The sequence below is a fragment of the Periplaneta americana genome, chromosome 6, assembly GCF_040183065.1.
Source record: "Periplaneta americana isolate PAMFEO1 chromosome 6, P.americana_PAMFEO1_priV1, whole genome shotgun sequence".
Classification (NCBI taxonomy): domain Eukaryota; kingdom Metazoa; phylum Arthropoda; class Insecta; order Blattodea; family Blattidae; genus Periplaneta; species Periplaneta americana.
In genome coordinates this window covers 152,842,704-152,864,724 of record NC_091122.1, presented here as the reverse complement: position 1 = coordinate 152,864,724, position 22,021 = coordinate 152,842,704, and the positions used below count along the sequence as shown (strand labels likewise).

The window sequence follows — 22,021 nt, the reverse complement described above, 5'->3', positions numbered from 1 at the left end:
TGCTTCAAAAAAACCCAGGACTGGCAGTTCTCCGCACAGTTGCTGACATCTTGGCTGGCAAAACACCTGAACAAGAATATGCTGTTCCCTTGCATCTAATACCAACATTTAAATATGCTCTGGTGTCATCAGTTGATGTGGAATGCTCATTTTCGGCATATAAGATGGTGTTATCTGAGAAGCGATGCAGTTTCTCAATGAAAAATTTAGAAAAGGTGTTAGTTGTTTACTCTGGCTCTAATTATGGACATGTACAATGAAATAATGTCAAATGTTTCGGCTAATTTGTAATGGGAAATGAAATAATGTCATTTCTTGTTCACCTATTTTTATAATTTTAGAACCTATTTTGAATTGTGATAGAATCTATTTTAGGTACCTAATTTAAGATTTTTAGGACCTAAAAGTCCGAGGTCTAATGATCACAATGCATGGAAAATACGCAACATCAATTCAACAACTCCAAATGACAGCTGACAGGAAGATACATTTCAGGAATGGGTCAGTAAGTGTGAAACACTTTGAAATCAGTCACATCATTCTTTAGTTAACTTCGTTTACAAACTTTTAAGCTCTTCCCACTATACACCAGGCACAAATTTCAGACAATGAAACAAATGAAATTTTCCCCCATAAGTCATAACAATATGTTCACTCTGTCCCTTCAAATACTCAATAAGCATTTTTATTGAATCTACTGTATAACACTATCATCAGTTAAATTGCACAGTCATTAGGTTTAATGTTAATACAGAAGTTAAAACAACGATTACAAACAGAAAAAAAAACATATATATATACAGAATGTATTTAATTATAGAAAACAATTATTGGTTAAGTCAGACCTTGATACAGGAATCTAAATCAACTTACAGATAGAATCAAACCTAAGTTACTGGCATTCTTACCGAAATACAAGGTTCTTTGCTGGTGGCATGTTGGGTTTCCCCCAACCTTTTGTTTCCTTTAAGCCTGGTAAAGAACACAACATGTGGGCTTTCCTCATCAGTTGTTACACTAAGCCAGCGATACAATTCTGCTGACATTTTATACTGGCAATCTCAGTTAATGAACTGCTTGAACTGTATTGAGAAATACAGTATTTTTATCCATGGTTAGATACATACCTAGTACAGCAAAGCATTTTCCTCAGTGAAACGTGTCTACTGAATGGTGTGTTGTGATGAGAAACAGATTTCGTTCTTGATAAGAAAAAAAGACATTGCCTAAAGAAAGTTGTAACAGAGCAAGTATTGTACATTCAAGAGGAGCACAACAGATTTTTGAATTTACTGCTATTTATATATATTTTAAAAGCATCTCCCTAAACAAGAACACAGAGAATGAAATCAAATGCAGAATAGGACTGGCATGGAACAAATTTTGGTCGCTCAAATTCCTACTCATGGACAAACGGCAAAAAGCAAGTACGAAAGCTGAAATCCTAGACAAATGTGTCATGCCGACATTACTCTATGGCTGTCAAACGTGGTCCTTGACAGAAAAAACAGCTACAGGTTTGTCAAAGGAGAATGGAAACGAAGATCCTAAATGTTTCACTAAGAGACAGACTCAGAAACGAGGAAATAAGAAGGAGGACAAAAATGCGTGATGTGGTAGAAAGGGCAGAAAACCTAAAATGGAAGTGGGGCGGCCACGTAGCACGTATGGATCACCAGAAATGGACTAATCACATCATAATGTGAGACCCGAGAGAAGGATGACGGCACGTGGGACGACAAAAAACCAGATGGGCAGACTACTTCAGAACCAGAGCGGGAAGTCAATGGTCGAGAGTGGCACGAGACAGAGAAGTATGGAGGCAGCTGGCACCACACATGAATCGACAAGCACCAGATAGGGCAGAAAGTCAAGGATAGTGAGTGTAATTCATGTGAAGTGATATGAGGAAGTGTGGGAGATGAGTATGGTAGAAATGATCGAAGAGGGAAGTCAGGAAACAGTGAAACGAAGAAATATCAGTAATATGACCAAGCTCCCAAAGACTCACTCACCTTAGGAGTCTACTTAAGAGCAATTCCCTGTGACAACAGGAGGCCCTTACCCTTACGGGATGTGTACGGGCTAAATTTATTATTATTATTTATTATATATATATTTTAAAACCTCTAGATTAAATAAATTCCAAAAAGCTATTATATTATCAGATCCAAGGGCAGCCATGCAAGCTATAGTCTCACAACAGTCTACAAAAGGGGCTAAAATTCAGGATTGTAAAAAAATTATCTATTGCCTAACCAAACTATAGAAAAAAGAAATTAGTTTTCAGTGTATTACTTCCCACTGTGTTATAAAGGGAAACAAACAGCAGACTTTTTGGCTAAAAGGGACTGAAATTTTACAACATGGACTTCCATTTTAATCTGTAAAACAGCTAATCAAAAGTAAATTCAGATCTGCCCAAAAACAACAAAATTCGGATAAAGCAAAAGATAAATTCTGGGAAATTTTATCGATAATTACCTCCTGTTGCGATGTTTAGGTTGATAAGGTCATCATTAGGAACATACGATTTTCAGCAATGATTTTTTTCACGAATTTCTACTAAATGAATCAAGAGTTAAAATCTTTGTACGTACATATGAATGAGATGCACTCTGTACAGTGTGTAGACATGTTTTACGATCGCGATTTGTTGCAAATTTTGCTTATTTTTCCCGTTTCTTTGTGAATTTGGCAATTTTTTTTACGAATATCACTGAATCATATATTCATCGGTGACGAATTTCCATTACTTTATTTTCGACAATGAAACATTCAAAATAAGTACGAAAATAGATTGGTCTTTCATGTTTTATCATGTGTAAAGCATGACTGTTCAACTGTGAAAACTGGAAATCTATGTGTCACATATGTGCAATCTTAAGTTTGTTACGCACTAACACAATAAGAAATGTGTAAAAGATATTTACAACATTTTTCAGCCAGAGTACGCAACGAAGGCTAAGGAATAATGTATTTTGATCATTTCACAGCCAAGTGGCCTGTCACAGTGTGTAAATGAACATAGGCCTAATGTTTTTCATATTCACTTAACATATTTCTCAATCTAGTATATAACCGGTCTTATTTAATAGTGGGGAAGCCTGTAAGGGAATGAGTGTTTTATTACGAATTTTTAGAAGTGATTTGCATGTTTAAATTTCAACTTTTTCTTCACGATTTACATCTTTAAATACAAACTTTTTTCATGATTTACATATTTAAATAACGATTTTTTCGCGAATTACAATAGTTCTATTTACCGACTTTGATGTATTTTATTAAAAAAATCTTATATACTTATAGGCCTATATATTTTATTATTTCGTGTAAATGTTTATTGTAAAACCACTGTTGATGTAAGGACGCTATTAATGATTATGTTATTTAAATATTTCTATTTCAATTTTAATGTCCACACACTGTACCTGTGTAGTGGAAAATAAATTACTATTAGAGGAAGCGCAAAGAAAGCTTGCCTATTTGACTGATACACAGATAATAATACTCGGTTCTCGTGCCGCCATGCTCATTACAGGACTGCTATGAATCACCGAATGCTGATTACAGGGCGCATTCGAAAGCGCGGTCTTGGGCTGTTCGTATCGTGGAGTGTATTGTGCAGAGCGGGTAGAAGCCAGCATATGCATTACAAACTCTGTGTTTTGTCCCTTATATCAGGAGTTTTATATAGTTCAAAGTGTGTTTGTTAAATAACAAAGTTCTGTATAACATTCAATGTACTTAACAATGCCCCCCGTTTGGCTCTAAATTAGGAAGTGCTAATAAAACATTACACAGTTAAACTAGGGAAATGTTTATAACATTTATAAATTTATGAAAAACGAAACAGGCTCCGCTCGTAACATAGGAGTATATACAGATTAAAATAAACCGACCATAATACCCTAGTTATCGGAACATTTTAATAAAATCGCAAAAATAGTGTTTTATTACAACGTCAAATATCAATTATTACATATTTCTTACATCTTTGTCATTTCATTCAGTGATTTTATATGTAAAAAAATTCGTGCTTCTGTATTTTCAACAATTACATATTTCTTATAACATCTTTGTCATTTCATTCAGTGATTTTATATGCAAAAAAATTCGTGCTTCTGTATTTTCAACAATTACATATTTCTTATATCATCTTTGTCATTTCATTCAGTGATTTTATATATAAAAAAATCGTGCTTCTGTATTTTCAACAATGTCATGTTATTAGTTACTCTGCAACTAGGTTTAGATTACGTTACATGCGCTGTCAACAGTTTACCAATTGAATCGAAGCGAGGTCGAGTGCACCCGAACATTTCCGAAAGTTCGCGCAGCTTTCCGTGGCAAGCACTTCTTGCGTCTACTCTACTATTCATCATTTTACATTGTTCTTAGTCATGATTGCTTGGCAAGCTACTACACAGGACAGGAATTTCTCGTACAACCGCTTGGGTACTGTGTGATGTAAATGAAGAGATGAACATGGAACACACATCAAAAGATCCACAGCATTGCAATAAGAAAATGAAATCATACAAAAATACTGGCATGCAAGATGGCGAATGACTTCATTACCTAGGCAATTGACCAACAACGACAAGATATGTGTTTGAGGACGAAGTTGTGTGCAAGAAAAAATATTCATCGACTAACACAAAGAAATTCACATATCATAATGTTCTGTGGTAAGAGCTTTGAAATTTCTCAAGTTCTCTGACGTGTCAGTGGTACATAAATTGAAATCAGTTGATCCAGTATTGCGCACACAAGTAAAATGCGTTGTTGTACTGTGTGTCTAACCATGGTTAAAAGTATGTATTTCATAATACAGTTGAGACAACTGACTGATTGTGTAAACAGAACTGTGTTGTCAGCTTATTGCAACAGTTGAAAAGAAAAACCAACGCATTATGTCCCTTTTTTTGGATTTGAAGTGAACAAGAGGCCAGCGAAACTCAATGTGCCACATATCAGAAAGGAACCTTGTAGTTCTTTAAGAATGCTGGCAACATAGGCTTGACTTGCTTTCTGTTTAAATAACAGAACATTATTCACAGTGAAAACACAGTAAAAACATACACTATATCCATGTTACAAAACTAAACTTAACAACTTGACAACTCTCATATTTTTATTGCGTTTGCTACATAATATTCACAAAAATTTTGATTATACACCTTCATTACACAACTTTTAACACTATATCACTTAGGATAAAAAAATTTGGAGTTTTCTTACAGTTTCCAAATGTGCGTCATTTGTTGCTTGGACATAATCTAATCTGTACCCATGTAGGCCTATGCTCTGCTCCAGCATGTCTTATGTGATTATAGTTATGGCATTTGAGAATTTGTTATATCCAGGAGGACTCTAACACATCTTATGTAAACAATGTCTTTCATATAATTTTGCATGAAAATGTCCAGGCTGTCAAATCTGGTGGCTTGGGTGGCCAGGTGACTGAACCATCTCGACCAATGTATTCCCCAGGAAATTTATAAGAACCTCTCTTACATTAAGAGTTCAATGCAGGAACAGGATATTTTGAAGCATGTGAAGATGAAGTAGAACAAATTGTTCTAACTTGCTCACATACACAATAAAGAACAGTGCATTTTCTGCGAAGAAGAATCATCTGGATATATGATCATACAGTACTTTAGTAATTTTGTAACAAAGCAATAGCTGAACATCAATATGCACAAATGGGTTGACAATAGTTGAAAACTCCGAACTTTTGTGAACATTTCATAGTATCGAATGGAATAAAAATATGTTCAATGGTTATCAAGTTATTGCAAATTAATTTTGAAACATAATATTATAGAAATAGTGTACATTATTATTTCGAAAATATGTACTGTATTTATTTACAAATTAATTGACTTCTATATAGTTCTCATATCTAAAAGTATAAACTTATTTTTATTTTATTCCAGAGTACACTATTATATTTTTTACCATATTTACTCACATTCATTCTCCTGCATAGCTGTACAATTAAAATTTTACATGACGTTGAAAACTAACATTAAAATAAATAATTTCTCTCTATCTGTTTTCAGTTAAAGTGTTTGATCAGATATAAAGCTCAAACAATGTGTCAGACAATATGATGTAATATTGCTGACAAGATCGGGCATTTTCTAAAAAGGCTATGATAATGAGATGGTGATGGAAAATCGATGGAATGATGACAGATGATGTGAAAATATCCTGAGAAAAATCTGCCCCAACATAACCACAAATTTCACTTGGGACTCATTGGGTTATGAGCTCGTATCTTTAATATTAAATAAACATAAAATAATTGACTTACAGTGCCTTGAAATACGGGTGAGGTAGACCTTTCTGGAGTAAGCTAGTCTTACAGTGCCAAATTTCATTTCTAAGCTAAGGGTGCAAGTAAGACAGGATTTATTATATCTGGCCACAGAATGAAAAGTAGGGATGATAACTGAAAGAGTTGAATTTTAAGACAGACGACAAACGAACAGTCAATTTTGCCTCAAGCTATCTCATTCAGGGACAGAGTTTTTAAAGTGTTGAAAATCTAGTACAGGACTTTCGTCCCTTTCTAAAAGAGAAGTCTTACTAAGATCTTGTATTCCCTTAAAATACATTGCTCTCAACAGGATTTGAATTCACGAACCTCTGATTTAATGGCCGACATTGTAATCATGCCACAATCATCAAGGACAACCATGCAAATTTTTGTCATATACAACGTATTTAAAACAGAGATTCTCAGTTCAGATAGTTTGATAAGTTAACCTGTTTTGTCAGAAAGTTTTTGTCGATTTCTTGTATGTGAGTAAATGTGGCAAAATCTCATCTCCTCTTTTATTTAACACCATCATGTAGAGCACAGGAGGAACTGATAATATATACTCACACATTTCAGTTGTTTTTCTATAACATAACTTCCCTGTATTCATTAATGCTGAATGTTTATGACTCTGAACAATTATTAAAAGTTCATCAATGGAATGTAATTAGAATACCACTCAGACAACATTCAATAAACAGTAAATAAGACTAGAATTAAAAATTAATGGATTAGTATTTCAAATTGTGTTATGATGTTTCCTTACAGAGGTTTTGTGATTGTATGTTGTTCAACTGAACATATTTTAAAGAAACATACCTATATGCTGTGCAATTTGCTAAATACATTTTCTTTGTAAGCATTTACCATTCATGTAAATACTCGTACATATATTTATTTTATCTCAAGTAAGTAATCTTAAACATTTAAAGAATGATTATGAAGGAGAGAATATACAGCCAATTCTTTATCATTCACTGAGAGGAAACCTTCGAGATTAAGAAGAAAATAATCCTATTAAGAAATTAAGTAATTTGTTTTATATATTCCTTAGACCACTGTTCGTAACTGGATCATGAAAGTACTCTTGGTCAAATATCACAAAATTTGGTAGATGAACAAATTATGAATTACCAACATAAGAAGAGGGAGAAAAAGGTATATGAACGTCGACATGGATGATAATTAATCATGCTGAACATATACTGCAGTACATTAACTTCAAGCAATTTAACATAGCACTGTACCAACACATATTGTAGTACAGCACAAGAAGCAAACAGTAACAGAAACTGACCGAGTGTTGATGCAGCCGAAGATAAATTACACAACCTCCTTGTTATGTTTTATTTATTTTATAGGGTTATTTTACGACGCTGTATCAACATCTCAGGTTATTTAGCATCTGAATGAAATGAAGGTGATAATGCTGGTGAAATGAGTCCGGGGTCCAACACCAAAAGTTACCCAGCATTTGCTCGTATTGGGTTGAGGGAAAACCCCAGAAAAAACCTCAACCAGGTAACTTGCCCCGACTGGGATTCGAACCCGGGCCACCTGGTTTTGCGGCCAGATGCGCTGACAGTTAATCCACAGGTGTGGATCTTGTTATGTTATCACGACCCATTGTCAACAGTCTGTTATCAATACCACCTACATATCACTTTTCTTTTTGGCAGTCTTAATTAGTTTTCTAACTACTTCAAATATCTTATTTCTTTCTCGTATTTATTAATACAGCAAATTTTCCACTAAAACTTCGAAAATATGTAACATGTGTTTCAGACACGAAAGTAATTAACGTTGTGCTCTAGGCACCATAAAGAAGGTCTTCAAGCATTTGTATTTGTTGACATGCATAGTCTTCTTGTATGGAATGAAGATTAGTACGGTATGTCTACTTTTTGCATTTCAGACAGGATATCTTTTATAAATGGAAGTTTTAAAGCGATTTTTGGTGTTGCTATTGTTGCAACTATAATGATTGAAACCAGTGTGGTCTCTACTTCAAAATATTCTTAACTACGTTTTACAATGCTCAATATTTTAAGATTTTATTGTATTATACATCTTGATTACACAACTTTTAACACTATATCACTTCGGAATATGTATTATATGTCTTTCTCGTGTTAAATTCTATCGCACCTGGTTAACATGTTTCGGTCTGTTATTGACCTTCTTCAGAACTGGCTGTTGCTGGTCTTGGTGCCTTTTGTTCTGATTCCTGTGTGGGTGTGTTTGTGTAGCATAATGTGACTCCACATTACACTACAGAAACACATCCCCACAGGAAACAAAACAAAAGGTGCCAAGACCAGCAACAGCCAGTTCTGAAGAAGATCAATAACAGACAAACATATTAACTAGGTACGATAGAATTTAACACGAGAAAGACATATAATACATATTCCAAAGATTTTATTGTAGTTCGTTTTCTTTGGCTTAGCAATGAAAGAAACAGCAACTTTAATATTGCATTCTTTATTCTGAACTTGTTCACCGAGTTGAAATCTGATTGTCATTGTTTATCTGAGTACAGTATGGCTGTCCTGTTTTCAAGAACAGAAGGAAAGTTGTAGTTATAATACACTGGGAATATAGCGATCATAATAAAAGCTTGCATAATATATTATTTTTTAATTTGGTTATGTATGTTTAGTCAGCAGTCTGAAACCTCATAAGTGACACCAATAAGGCATAACACATGAATAGGGACTATTTTCTTTTTTGTAATAGTGATATGAGCGAAATTTTCCATAAATACTTCTTTGTTACATTTACCCTTCTACATATCATATTTAAGCAAAACAAACTAGCGAAATAACGAAAAATTTGAATCACTGTGCAGAATACGTATATCAATAACCATGATATATACATCTTCTGTTACAAAAACTACGAAATATGCACCAAAATTTTCTACAATATTGTTAAAAAACATGTTTGTGAGTTTGTCAGTTAATTTGTCAACTGCTTGGTAACACCAATATTTATGGATATTGTATACACTTTTACTATATCTGTGGCTATCAAAAAAAGATTGATTTTTGTAGTTGGCTGCAAAAGATTCTTCAATCGCTGCTGTAGAATGTCTTGTATCTGAGGCTATATTTTGATGCAAAGGCAATTTGTGGGGACAAATGGAAGAACCACAATGAATTTGGTATGATTTGTACGCAGAGTGATTTGCTATAGTCGCGATGCTGTTATTCCCGGCGTGACTCCTCCTCTTTGCTTACGTCTTAGGAAGTCAAGGCTCTATAAAGGCTAGGTAGGTAGTGTCGTTCGCCATTTTTGTTCTTTCGTTGCCGAGCTACCAAACGAGGGATCTATTTGCCACACCGTTAAATATTATCATGTCGTAGCTCCTATGATAATAAATCAAACACACTGTAATTCAGCAAATAACGTCCTCGTGTGCTTTCTGCGAATGCCAACGAAAGGGCCAAAATGGCGGGCAATTATATATTAAGTATTTATCCAGCCTTAAGAAATGTTTAACATCTTCATCAGTGAATCACAAGACGCACATGTTTAAATGTAGCCGACCTGCAACGTGATTGGCTGCCGGAAATTAGAGCAACGGGACTATACATCTAATGTGGACAATGAGAGAAGCTTTTCAGTGTAAACGAAAAACGACTGTTGCACAAATCTTCGTGTTGACAATACAGAAATCATGCTTAGTTTATATTTTGGCAATGCTGATATGAGATATGTGTAAGAGAAAAGTAACAAGTTTTCTATTAAACATAACACAATGAATTTAATTGGCAACTTATTTCACGAAAAAAAATAGAGCCCCTACTCATGAGGCAACGAAGCCAGGAGATAATGGGGTACCATTGAATACATAGCTGACTAGTAATACAGTAGTTCACTAATCAGACTTAAGATGTATCCAACAATTACTGTTTTTTCTCCAACACATATTGTCAAGTGAGATATACTCCCTGATAATAGAGGTATCAGCCAGATTCATGTTTTCGGACGAGACAACATCCATGTGTCCGGAAAAATTAACTGGCACAATATTCGTTTATGGGGCTCCGAAAACCCAATTAAAGTCCAGGAGCATATTCGAGATAGGCCTAAAGTAAATGTATGGTGTGGTCTGATGAAGGACATGATAATTGGATCTTTCTTCTTCTTGGAGCCTGCTGTCACAAATTACGTAGGCTATCTAGACATGTTTGAACAATTTGCATTTCCTCAGATAGCACAAAAACAGCCAAACATAATCTTTTAACAAGATGGAGCACCACCTCACTGGAGCAACATTGTGGGTACAGCTTTGAACAACGCCTTCCCAAACCGTTGGATCAGCCACGGTAGTCCCATAGCTTGGCCTCCTCGTTAACCCGGCATAACTTCTTTAGATTTTTTCTTCTGGGGCTAAATGAAGGACAATGTGTACTCCACCATGATACCTGATATTAATGTCTTACGTGCAGGCATCGTAGAAGCAGTAGCAACCATCACACCATATACGCTGGTGTGAATCTGGTCAGAAATTTAATATTGTTTGTGCCATCAACAGAGCCCATGTAGATATCTATTTCTTTCAATGAAAATATTTGAGTTGTTCTTTCTGATAAAAATAAAAAAAGAAAATAAACCTAGTTTTTTTTAATAGAATCAATGGAAATCAGGGAAGTTCGAGGAGTCTACCCTGTAGGATAATTCAGTCACAAGAGAGATTACGTAGATTTGGATTACCTACAGGAAAAAACGACAAAAGAACTTCGATTATCATCAATTCAGTCTATAAAATTAAGATGATTATGAAATCACTGAAGCCTAATGGATGAAAATTTGTTCGAAACTAAAATCTAGCCACATATAAGCATATGCCTTTTACATTACAGTTTTGAGCAAAATTATATATTACAGGAAATATCACCCATTAACATGACATTTAATTTAATAAAAAATATTAAATCTGTTAGATTTTATACCACTTTAAAAGAAAACCAAATGTAGTAGAAGTCAATAACAATGAATCTCGTGTTTTGATGAGATGTCATGTTTACCAATTTTAACATTGAAATTATAATATCTTAAATGCTTATGTCACAGTGGGCTTACAGTAGTTGAAGTAATTGTGTAAAGAAACAAAAATCTCAAAACCGAACAAAAGAGCTACATTTCGTGACCAGAAAAACTAATATGCAATAAACACGACTGAAAACTATCAGCTACTTCTTTGCTTACTTACTTACTTATGGCTTTTAAGGAATCCAGAAGTTCATTGCCACCCTCACATAAGCCCACCATCGGTCCCTATCCTGTACAAGATTCATCCAGTCTCTATCATCATATCCCACCTCCCTCAAATCCATTTTAACATTATCCTCCCATTTACATTTCGGCTTCTCCAAAGATATTTTTCTCTCTGGCCTCCCAACTAATGCTGTACCTATTCTACTTGTAATAATTTGGAAGACAGGTGCATGTGTTGAAATGTTGCACAGAACGTGAAATTTAATCAGAAGCTGTGAAGTGATGTCTTTGTTTTTGGAGTGAATGGCTGCGTTCAGCCGGGACAGCGCTGAGGTAGCGCTGAAATAGCGACAGCACTGAACGCCTTGCTGGCCGACAGTGCTGAAATAGCGGGCGCCATTTTTTATAGCAAAATTTTTTTCGCTGCAAGCCTGCTGCTAGCCAGCGAAAGTGGAGGGGGTAGGCAACAACCAATAGTATCATATATTCCGGAGTAGACGGAACAATAGCAGCGTGTTTCTTTGTAAACACAGCGGACATTTTGCAATGGTCATTCAGGACCTCACAGCTGCTGTAACTCAGCAAAAATGAATAGCTGAATTAGCGCTGTCCTAGCTGAACACAGTCAATGACTAGAGTTGAAAAGTTAGATCATTTTGTTTCTTGAAATTATCAAAATTTCGTTGTTTCATGAACTTCCTTCCTTGATTGAATGTGTGGCTGGATGCTCGAAATTGCGCGAATGATTTTTTTAATTGGTTTCTTTTACGATGCTTTATCAACTGCTATTGTTATCTAGCATCTATGTGAAATGAGGTGATAATGCCAGCGAAATGAGTGCAGGGTCCAGCACCTAAAGTTAGCCAACATTTGCTCTTAATGGGTTGAGGAAAACCCCGAAAAAAACCTCAACCAGGTACCTTGTCTCGATCCTGGGCCAGTTTGTTTCGTGGTCATTATTCTCCAGTGTGGACATGTGAATGTTAGTCATTCATTCAGGTGAAATGTCCTGGTACATGATCCGAAAACAATTATGATTAGTAGAAACAATGATAAGCTTAATGGAAGCTTTACTTTATTTTGAAAGCTGAAATCAATGATTTCATGTTATGATGAGTGTTCATCCCGAACAAAAAGAAAGCTGAAGTTGAATTCAAATAAAGGTTGAACCTAATATGGTTAACTATTTAAAGGTCAAATTTCTTCCCTGCATGATAATATTTTGTGTGTGTGTATATATCAAAACCAAATTAAATATACTATCTTCAATATCCTTGTAAATTGTGAATTTTCAAAGGAATACATTACTCATCTTTTGTATCACTGTAGATTGTGAGTTATGAAATGAATATATTGTCTTGAGTTTTTTAAAGTATTTTACATCGCACATCTAATTTGGCGAGTTTTACGATTTTATTATATAACTCGTGTAGTATCTTGACAACATTCTCCTGGTACACCTTACAAAGCTTTTTCATTTTTAATTTAGAGGCTAAGAGCACATCCCAAACAAAAATCAGTATACATATTTGCTTCTGATGATGCGTTACACAAAGAGGGTAAGACAGGAGAGACCGAAAATTCTTAGTTGGTTGGTTATTATTTAAGCTTCCCAGTCAATATTATAAGTTCAAATCAAGATTTCAGGTATAACTCCCTGTAAAGTTGATTTGAATAATTTCGAGGGAAAAATTGTTCCGGAGCCGGTTATCGAACCCGGGACCTTTAGTTTAACGTACCAACGCTCTACCACTGAGCTACCCGGGAACTCTAACCGACACCGATACAATTTTTCCCTCTATATGCACAGACCTCAAAGTGGGCTGACAACCGTCAAGCAACCAACTTCGAGTGCACACTAACTCCGTGTGACTTAAATTGTGGGTTTCTGTTAACGAACAGTGACGTGTATTATACAAATCAAGATTTCAGGTATAACTCCCTGTAAAGTTGATTTGAATAATTTCGAGGGAAAAATTGTTCCGGAGCCGGGTACCGGGACCTTTAGTTTAACGTACCAACGCTCTACCATTGAGCTACCCGGGAACTCTAACCGACACCGATACAATTTTTCCCTCTATATCCACAGACCTCAAAGTGGGCTGACAATTATTCAATATTATAAGTTACCAACCAATAGTTTCAAAGCTAGATTTTATAATTGGCTTTTAATGAATCCTTTCTACTCTGTAGATGAGTTTCTTAACATAAATTCATACGAAATTGTTTTTTAATAAATAAAAGTTATTTAGATTAGTTACAATTATTACATAAGGGTGAAGTGTTTTCATTAATTTTAGAGTTTCAAAATGTTTTGTGTTTCAGCCTATCACTGTATGTTTAATGGCTTAACAAATTGAATTGAATTGACGCTGTATCAACTACTAGGTTATTTAGCATCAATGAGATTGGTGATAGCGAGATAGTATTTGGCGAGATGAGGCCGAGGATTCGCCATAGATTACCTTGCATTCACATTAGGGTTGGGGAAAACCTCGGAAAAAAACCCAACCAGGTAATCAGCCCAAGTGGGGATCGAACCCGTGCCTGCATGCAATTTCAGACTGGCAGATAAGCGCCTTAACTAACTGAGCCACGCTGGTGGTTGAAAAATTCTTAGTAAAAGATATCAATAATAATATGAATACAAAATGAAGAAGGTACATAGGAGTTCAAAGAGTATTAAGTAAATATATGTTGTTGTAAGCAACAAATTTTTTATCCTCTGCTTTTCTTATAAAATAAAATACATGATATTACACAAAACAGTTGTATGTGGGACTTCCAAAATTAACAAAATTATTAGTGACCAAACATATATATTGGGCATGCAAGTAACGTATACAGTTCTTATAAAAATGTCACAACACTATAAACATATAAGTTTAATATTCTAATTGATCACAATTTTTCATTATTTCAAATTTGCTTCAACTTGATTCTTAGTGACGAGAAGTTTAACAACGTGCAGTAGTACAGTTCTACAACACTGCTCTAACAAAAGTATTCGTGTGTAGATTTTACATAACCACTTGCATTCTCTATCTGGTTTCCTCACTACAGTGGATAATTAAATTGACTGTATAAAATTACGAGGGTCGTTCCAAAAGAAATGCCCCTACATTTTTATTTTGGAAATATGACCTTGAAAATTAATTTTTATTGTGCTATGTGAATACCGTTCATGTCTTGTATCTTTCACTTTTTTCTACCAGATGACATAGTTGTAGCAGTGGACCAAAACAGGGAATGACATTGCTGTTGTGAGTATAGTAAATATCAAATGCTAGGCAAATGTTTATTTTATCTGTGAATGAAAGTTCCGAAAATCACTATATATGCGAATTTTTTAACACTAAGCACTTTGATAAAGTTTTATATTATGCAAATCTGGCTTTCAGGCAGAAGCTTCCTCTAAAGCAGGCTTGAATAATTTCAAGGGAAAAATTGTTCTGGGGCCGGGTACCGATCCTGGGACCCTTCGCTTAGCACACGAATGCTCTACCGACTGAGCTACCTCAGATACCATACACGACACCATCACAATTCTTCCCTTTATATCCATACAACTCAAATGGGCTGACAAGACGCCAAAAACCCAACTTTGAGTGCACACAATTCTGTGTGACTTAAATTGTGGCTTTCTGTTAACGTACCTATAGTAACGAATAGATTACACAAATCTAGCTTTCAGGTAAAAGCTCCTTGTGAAGCAGACTTGAAAGTTTTATATTGCCTATTTTGATATATGGGTATATACCTGTTATATTTAATTCTTTAGATCTAATTTCCGAAACACTGAGAGAATGTGCCCTATTTAAGGATTGAATTTTCAAAAAGAAAAAAAAAAGAATTCATGTACATGATGCAAGGATAATTCAAATCTGGTAGCTGGATTGTAGCAGTGTGGGAAGTCTGTAAATTCCATAAATTTAACAACAATGATGTCACTTGGATTTCAAGAAACTTAATAAGAAATAATATGTTATTCCACTCTAACTAAATGTTTTATGAACAAACAGGTAGTAGTTCTTCTGACTGCTGTGTTCAAGGTATATGGGTAGAAGATTTTCCGTGTTACAATACTGGTGAAAGGCATCATAATGAACAATGCTACCTTAGTAAATGTTGAAAACTTTTATTTCTTCGCCCACCAAATTAATTTTGTTCAACAGGTGTCACAAATTTGCGAGCACAAATCTTAGAAAGGTATTACTTACACAAGATTTTTCAAAAGCAACGCATAATTTTATAATTAAAATTGAATGAAAGGATTTTTGACAAAAAGCTTCAGACACGTCAAACCTTATATTTATAAAATAGCATTTTTTATGGAAAAAATATATTTTTACAGCTATTCTTGTTCAAATTATGGCATCATCGAGAACATTTTTTAATGACAACCTATAGTTAGTGACATTCAATTTTCGAAAATTTCTGCTGTTAATTGATTCAGAGAGTTAAATTTTTATAAGTATGAATGATACTCGTTCTATAGACAAGTTTTTGCGATTAGTCGCGAATTTTGCTCATTTTCCCTATTTTGCAAATTTGACAATTTTTTTTTACGAATATCACTGAATTGTACATTCATCTCTCACAAAATTCCATTATTTTATTTTCTACAATGAAACATTAAAAATAAGTACCAAAATAGGTTTGTCTTTCATGCTTTATTATGTGGAAAGCATGGCTGCTCAACTGTGAAAAATGAAAATCTATGTGTCACATATGTGTAAAAGATGTTTTCCACATTTTCAGCATCTAAGACTAATGAATAATGTATTTTGATAATTCGGAAGCTAAGCAGCCTGTCATAGTGTGCAAATGCCTAATGTTTTTGTTATTCACGTAACTCTTTTCTCCACGTGGTTTGCTCGTTAATGCCAGGATTTTCCCACCAGCAGAAATTCTCTCTGGGTTAAATTTGAATGAAGCCGTGCCATGCTCATGACAAAACCAAATTACTTAAGTTCTACTGAATGAAATGATCGATAAGTGATTTTAAAGTTTTTTAAAAATTGTCCAAAAAAAAAAACATTTTTCATATCACTATGCAATACTTTATTTGTTTTATATAGAAACACTATGGTTATGGTTACTATGGTAGCAATTTAACTGCTGTTACATTTTGGTAGTCCTTGTGTTATGAAAGTAGTTTTATTGATAAAACCAACATATAACAAGATGTTCTTAACAGATAATGGCAGAACTGAGAACTCAATGATGATAGAATTTGGTATTGACAAGATGGTGCTCCTCCTCATTTTGCTGCTCCTGTTCGGGAATATCTGAATGAAATGTTTTCAAATAGATGGATTGGAAGAAGAGAACAGGTACAGTGGCCTGCAAGATCACCTGACTTTTCTCCTCTTGATTATTTTTTATGGGGTTGTCTGAAAATTAAGATATTTGAAGGGTACACGGGAAAAACGATCAAGGTCCATCAAAAATCGAAATTGAGTTAATAATGCTATCTTATAGTGGAAAAGAAGTACTATCATGTGGTCTAGCTAGTAATAAGAAATCATCGTTCTTGACATTCCATTACGTCAATTTCTATTAAATACACACATAAGAAAGTATTAAGTGCTTAAACTTTAAAATTCGTTATTCTCGAAACTTTCTAAAATGGACCTTGATCGTTATTCCCGTGTAACCTTCATTTGCTATGAGATCTGGCGTTATTGACGAGTTAAAGATGGGAGTAAGGAAAGAGTGTACAGAAATACAACAAGCAGCAACTGAAAATGTTAAAAAGGAGTTCGTACTGCGCCTTAGATACTGTCACGTCATAAATGGGGAACATTTCGAAATATCTAATTAAATAAATCAATTGAATGTTTAAAATAAGATAAAGGTGTCCCCGTAACATACCATGAAGGCATTTGGGGGGCATGGAGGTGGAGCCTCATGCTTTCCATGACCTCGGCACTAGAATGAGGTGGTGTGGTCGGCACCATGCTCTGACCGCCTTTTACCCCTGGGAAAGACCCGGTACTCAATTTTATAGGAGGCTGAGTGAACCTCGGGGCAGTTCTGAAATTTTGGCAACGAGAAAAAATACTGTCACCACCTGGGATCGAAAAATAAGATAAAAAAACTTATAAATTTTTTAAAAATTCAGAGAGGTCTCAAATTTAATTAAAAGAGTGAGATCTTCCTATACATAAATTTAAAAATATGCTCTTTCAGACAATATTAAAAAAAACTATAAGATATCATTTTAAAATATTCTCGATGATGTCATAACTTGCACAAGATTGTCACAAAAATATTTTTTTTCCCATAAAATATTCCATTCTGTCTTTTTTTTTTTAATACTAAAGATGGGTACTTGACTGTTCATTGTTCACCCATATGAAGCCAGTTGTGTAGACCAATTTACTGACAGAGTTGTTGTCCAGGGTGTGCCATAGGAGGCTGGTCTACGCTACACACGCAATGAGATAAGATGACAATGGAGATTTGTTGGGATGCCACAGGGGAACCCTAAATACAAGGTCTATATGTCTAGGCATACAGACACCTATGAGATGGACGAAAAATGGTAAGTTAACGGCCCTCTGCCATTGTACACAATTCAAACTATGGAAATGAGAATAAAGAAGAAACTTTTTAAGTGTTTCAAAAGTCTCTGGAAAGATCAGTAAGTTTTAAATTTTAGTGTACTTCTCTTTCCAGATTTTTATATTTTTAAGTGTCTTTTGAGATGCCTAAGACCTGAGTTTTAGCGCCTAAACTTGCAATACGCTTATGGAAAACTATCTGCATTTAAAAAAATTATACAGGGAACAACACTAGACGGCACTATGAGGCAGAAGTGTTAGTGATATTGGAAGTGGTTTAAAAGACATAATAAGATCAAGTTGCTTGTGCACTGAGGTGATTGAAAGAGATAATAGTTGTTGATGTCCCGATAATGAATTTTACTATGTTGGGACAGGAGATAAAATCTCAGATTGGGTGAAATTGACCAGAGAAAAACATCTTCAGCACTGCTACACAAGATCCAATATAGCGACTTAAAATAGACTACAATAAAAAATTTGGTTGGATAGTTTAACTACATCTGCTACATAGGCCTGATATTGCTCCATCTGTTTGTTCCTATGGAAAATAACTTCAAGGGTAGTGAGTGCTCTTGTGATAATGATGCTCTCATGGAGGTTTCCCATGTTATGAGGGTCATTCCGAAAGTAATGCCTTCTATTTATTTTCATGGAAACAACAAATACACAGAGCATAACAACACAGTTAAATAGAGCAAGGTTTCAGCTACATACAATTTTTTTTTTTTTTTTTCACAATAGTCACCACTATTTGTTATACATTTTTGTCAGCGATGAACAAGAGCCTGTATGGCGTACTCGTAAAAATCTGAACCAGCAGAGACAAGTCATTTTGTTACAGCTGCGATGACAGCATCCTTGTCTGGAAAATGTTGCTGCCCATGTAGTCCAACTTTCCTAGGCTCAAAGAGATGGAAATCTGAAGGCACTAAGTCCGGACTGTATGGCGGAAGTGATAGGACAATTCAGCCAAATTTTTCAACGTGCTCAGTGGTCGCGAAACTGGTGTGGGGTTTGGTGTTATTGCATTGCAAGCAAAAGGTTTTCTTCTCTGGCCTGACTCTGGAAATTCAAGCTTTAAACTTAGCCAGAATTGACAGTTTCTCTAGACTCCAGGGCACCCAAAAGAATCACACCTCGCCTATCTCAGAAGACTGTCATTTTTGTCACTGTTAAAATGCACTACTTTCGGCCTTACTGTCCTCACATACACTGTATGGTCTCCATACGCCTTCAGCAAACTTCGATGGATGTCAATGGGTGCAATTTGTTCGGCAGTGAGAAATTCAGTAAAACATTTCTGTTTCTTACACACCTCTATATCAGATGCCATTTTGGTAGATTGCCTGCCACTATTTGTCGCAGGACAACCAAACTAAAGGCTGGTCCACAATAAACCGGGAACAGAAACGACAACGAGAACGAGAATGGAAATATTGTTAAAATAAATGTATTTAAATGTGAGCATTCGCAATTGAAGGGCATACGGGAAAAACGAACAATGTTACATTTCCATTAAGGGTGAGATATTGATCTATTTCAGTATATTACTGCAAAATTTATTGGTTTTTCTACTTGAAATGAAGGATATGATGAGTGTATCCGTGATTTTAATTCTGCTTTACCACTTTTGGTAAAAATAACACTAAAGTTTGTAGTAATACAGTGAATTAAATAACGACATCGGCCATAAAGGAATTGTGACATTGTTCATTTTTCCCGTGTACCCTTCAATTAATTTTCATGTTCCCATTCCCAGACTCCAGCAAGCGTCTCGTTAATTGTGAATGCTCACATTTAAATACATTTATTTTAATAATATTTCCATTCTCGTTGTCGTTTCTGTTCCCGGTTTATTGTGGACCAGCCTTAACAGGACATTAGTATGAAGGTTCAACCTTCATTACGCCACTAACATCCAACTCAGATGTTACAAGTAAACAAAAAAAAACAGGAGGCATTACTTTCGGCATGACCCTCGTATAATGACTTTTACACAGCAAAGATAAAGAGATTTATCAAGTGCTAGAGAAAGTGAAGAAAAAACGTAGAAAGATCTGAACTGTAGCATACATAAATTTAATTTCCCTAGCTTCAGTAGTATTTGAATAAAAAATAATGGCATTTCTTCCAGAGAAATCCTCGTGTATTCACTGAAACTATACGTTCAAGTTCTTACAATGACTTCCCTCCACATAATATTAATGTCTAAGTATCACACAATCATTTTTGCATCTCTACAGTAAGTGGAATTAAATACACATTACTTAACTTATTTGTTTTCACTAACATCTCAATTTCAAATCAGACACATCATCATTAAGAGAAATACAAAATATCTATCAAAAATACTTAATTATGACATTCATTTTGTGATTTCTCGTAACAAATTCATTGCACTTTTGAAGGAAAAGAAAATAATAGTCCCACATCTTCACAATGAATGGTATTTATACAGGTTTGCGTATCTAAGAACAATAAAAATGCAATGAAATATTAGAAAGGAACATTTTCATGCTGGTGATGCAAGCTTAATAGAAGTCTTTTATTTTAACTGGTTGTGCTCTGCAATTAAGTAATCCCGGTTCCCAAACCCCCAAATGCTTTCTTCAGTTGTTATATCACAATACAGAAGCTACACAAAATACACAGCCTATTCATCAAGTTCCTTTTTGTTTATTATCATTATTTACTTATTCTTATTATTATCAGAAAATCGGAGGGTAAAGTTTTGGCACACCTTGATCTAATGTCTGCAATACCGAGCTTACATCAAAAGCACTTCCAAATAGTTACATTTACTGACTGAAATAAATGGCCTGACCAGAGCTGTAATAGCCTCAATATGCTTGCTTGTTTACGGACTCTGCGAATATTATCTATAGAATATCCTTTTCCTGTGAACTGCTTTTTCTTTGTAACATGTATTCCAGACTCAAAGAGTATGGATTCTTTCAACTCAATCCAACAAGATTATGCACTTTGTCTTCCAAGCACTCATTGAACACACATCGCCACATTCACACATCACAAGTGTTTAGTTTTCCCATTATTATTTAAATTTTTTTGCATAGATATATTTTTTTTTTCACCCCGAGTGCTGATAGCCTACTTTCAATTGGTAACAGTGAGTGACTGACCTTAACTTAATATCAATTCAGACAAAAGTCTTCCTTATTCTGTACAGAAATTCTCACCACTCTGCATCACCATTTGCCCTTTGAAACACATAATCCTTGCCACTGAGGTTCATAATCCCATCTTTGAGATAAAATTTCCACTTGTTTCTACTCCGTGTAATCTGTAACAATGGAAATTGTTCATAATAATTATCTTTTCAGTTAGGCGAAATCTATAATAAAGTGTAATAGTAGCACAGTCTAGTATATACAGTCACGAAGTTTGAGTTGCGAGGTTGCCAGGAACAATAGACTGTGCAGGTAGTATTTTGCATTGTCTGTAATGAGGTGATTGTAGCGATCCTAGTGATTAGCAACTATCTATGGATGCATATTTATTACATATTGAGCTTCGTGACTATATACTAGACTGTGGTAGTAGTAGCAATTTGCATCAAAAGTGAACATGAGCAAAAATACTCCCCTTAACCCAGTGCTGGTCGCTATGTGAGCATTTTGCTAAGTGTTGAACTCAAATGGCAATCACATCAAAATGGAAGGGGTTGCAAGTTTGTCTCTCTTTATAGCTGATCTTACAAATGTTTGGTATCAACCTGCTAGAAGAATTTTCTTCGAACAATACATGATACTCTGAAGAGAAAATATTTTATAGTGAAAATATTTTGAGTTCAATCATAAGGTTTATCTATTTGCAAATGTTTATTTGCTACAATATGTATAAAATATTAACGTTTTCGCCTTTTCGGCAT

General features: G+C 34.8%; 1 protein-coding gene across 1 annotated transcript in view; it reads right to left on the bottom strand.

The window, feature by feature from the left end:
* Positions 1 to 527: 527 nt before the first annotated feature.
* TfIIA-L (transcription factor IIA L) overlaps positions 528 to 22,021 on the bottom strand; it is a 54,032-nt gene continuing 32,538 nt past the window's right edge. The window contains exon 6 of the mRNA XM_069829309.1: positions 528 to 21,433. Coding sequence (XP_069685410.1) covers positions 21,326 to 21,433 — 108 coding nt within the window. The 3' untranslated portion in view covers positions 528 to 21,325. The remainder of the gene's footprint in view (positions 21,434 to 22,021) is intronic.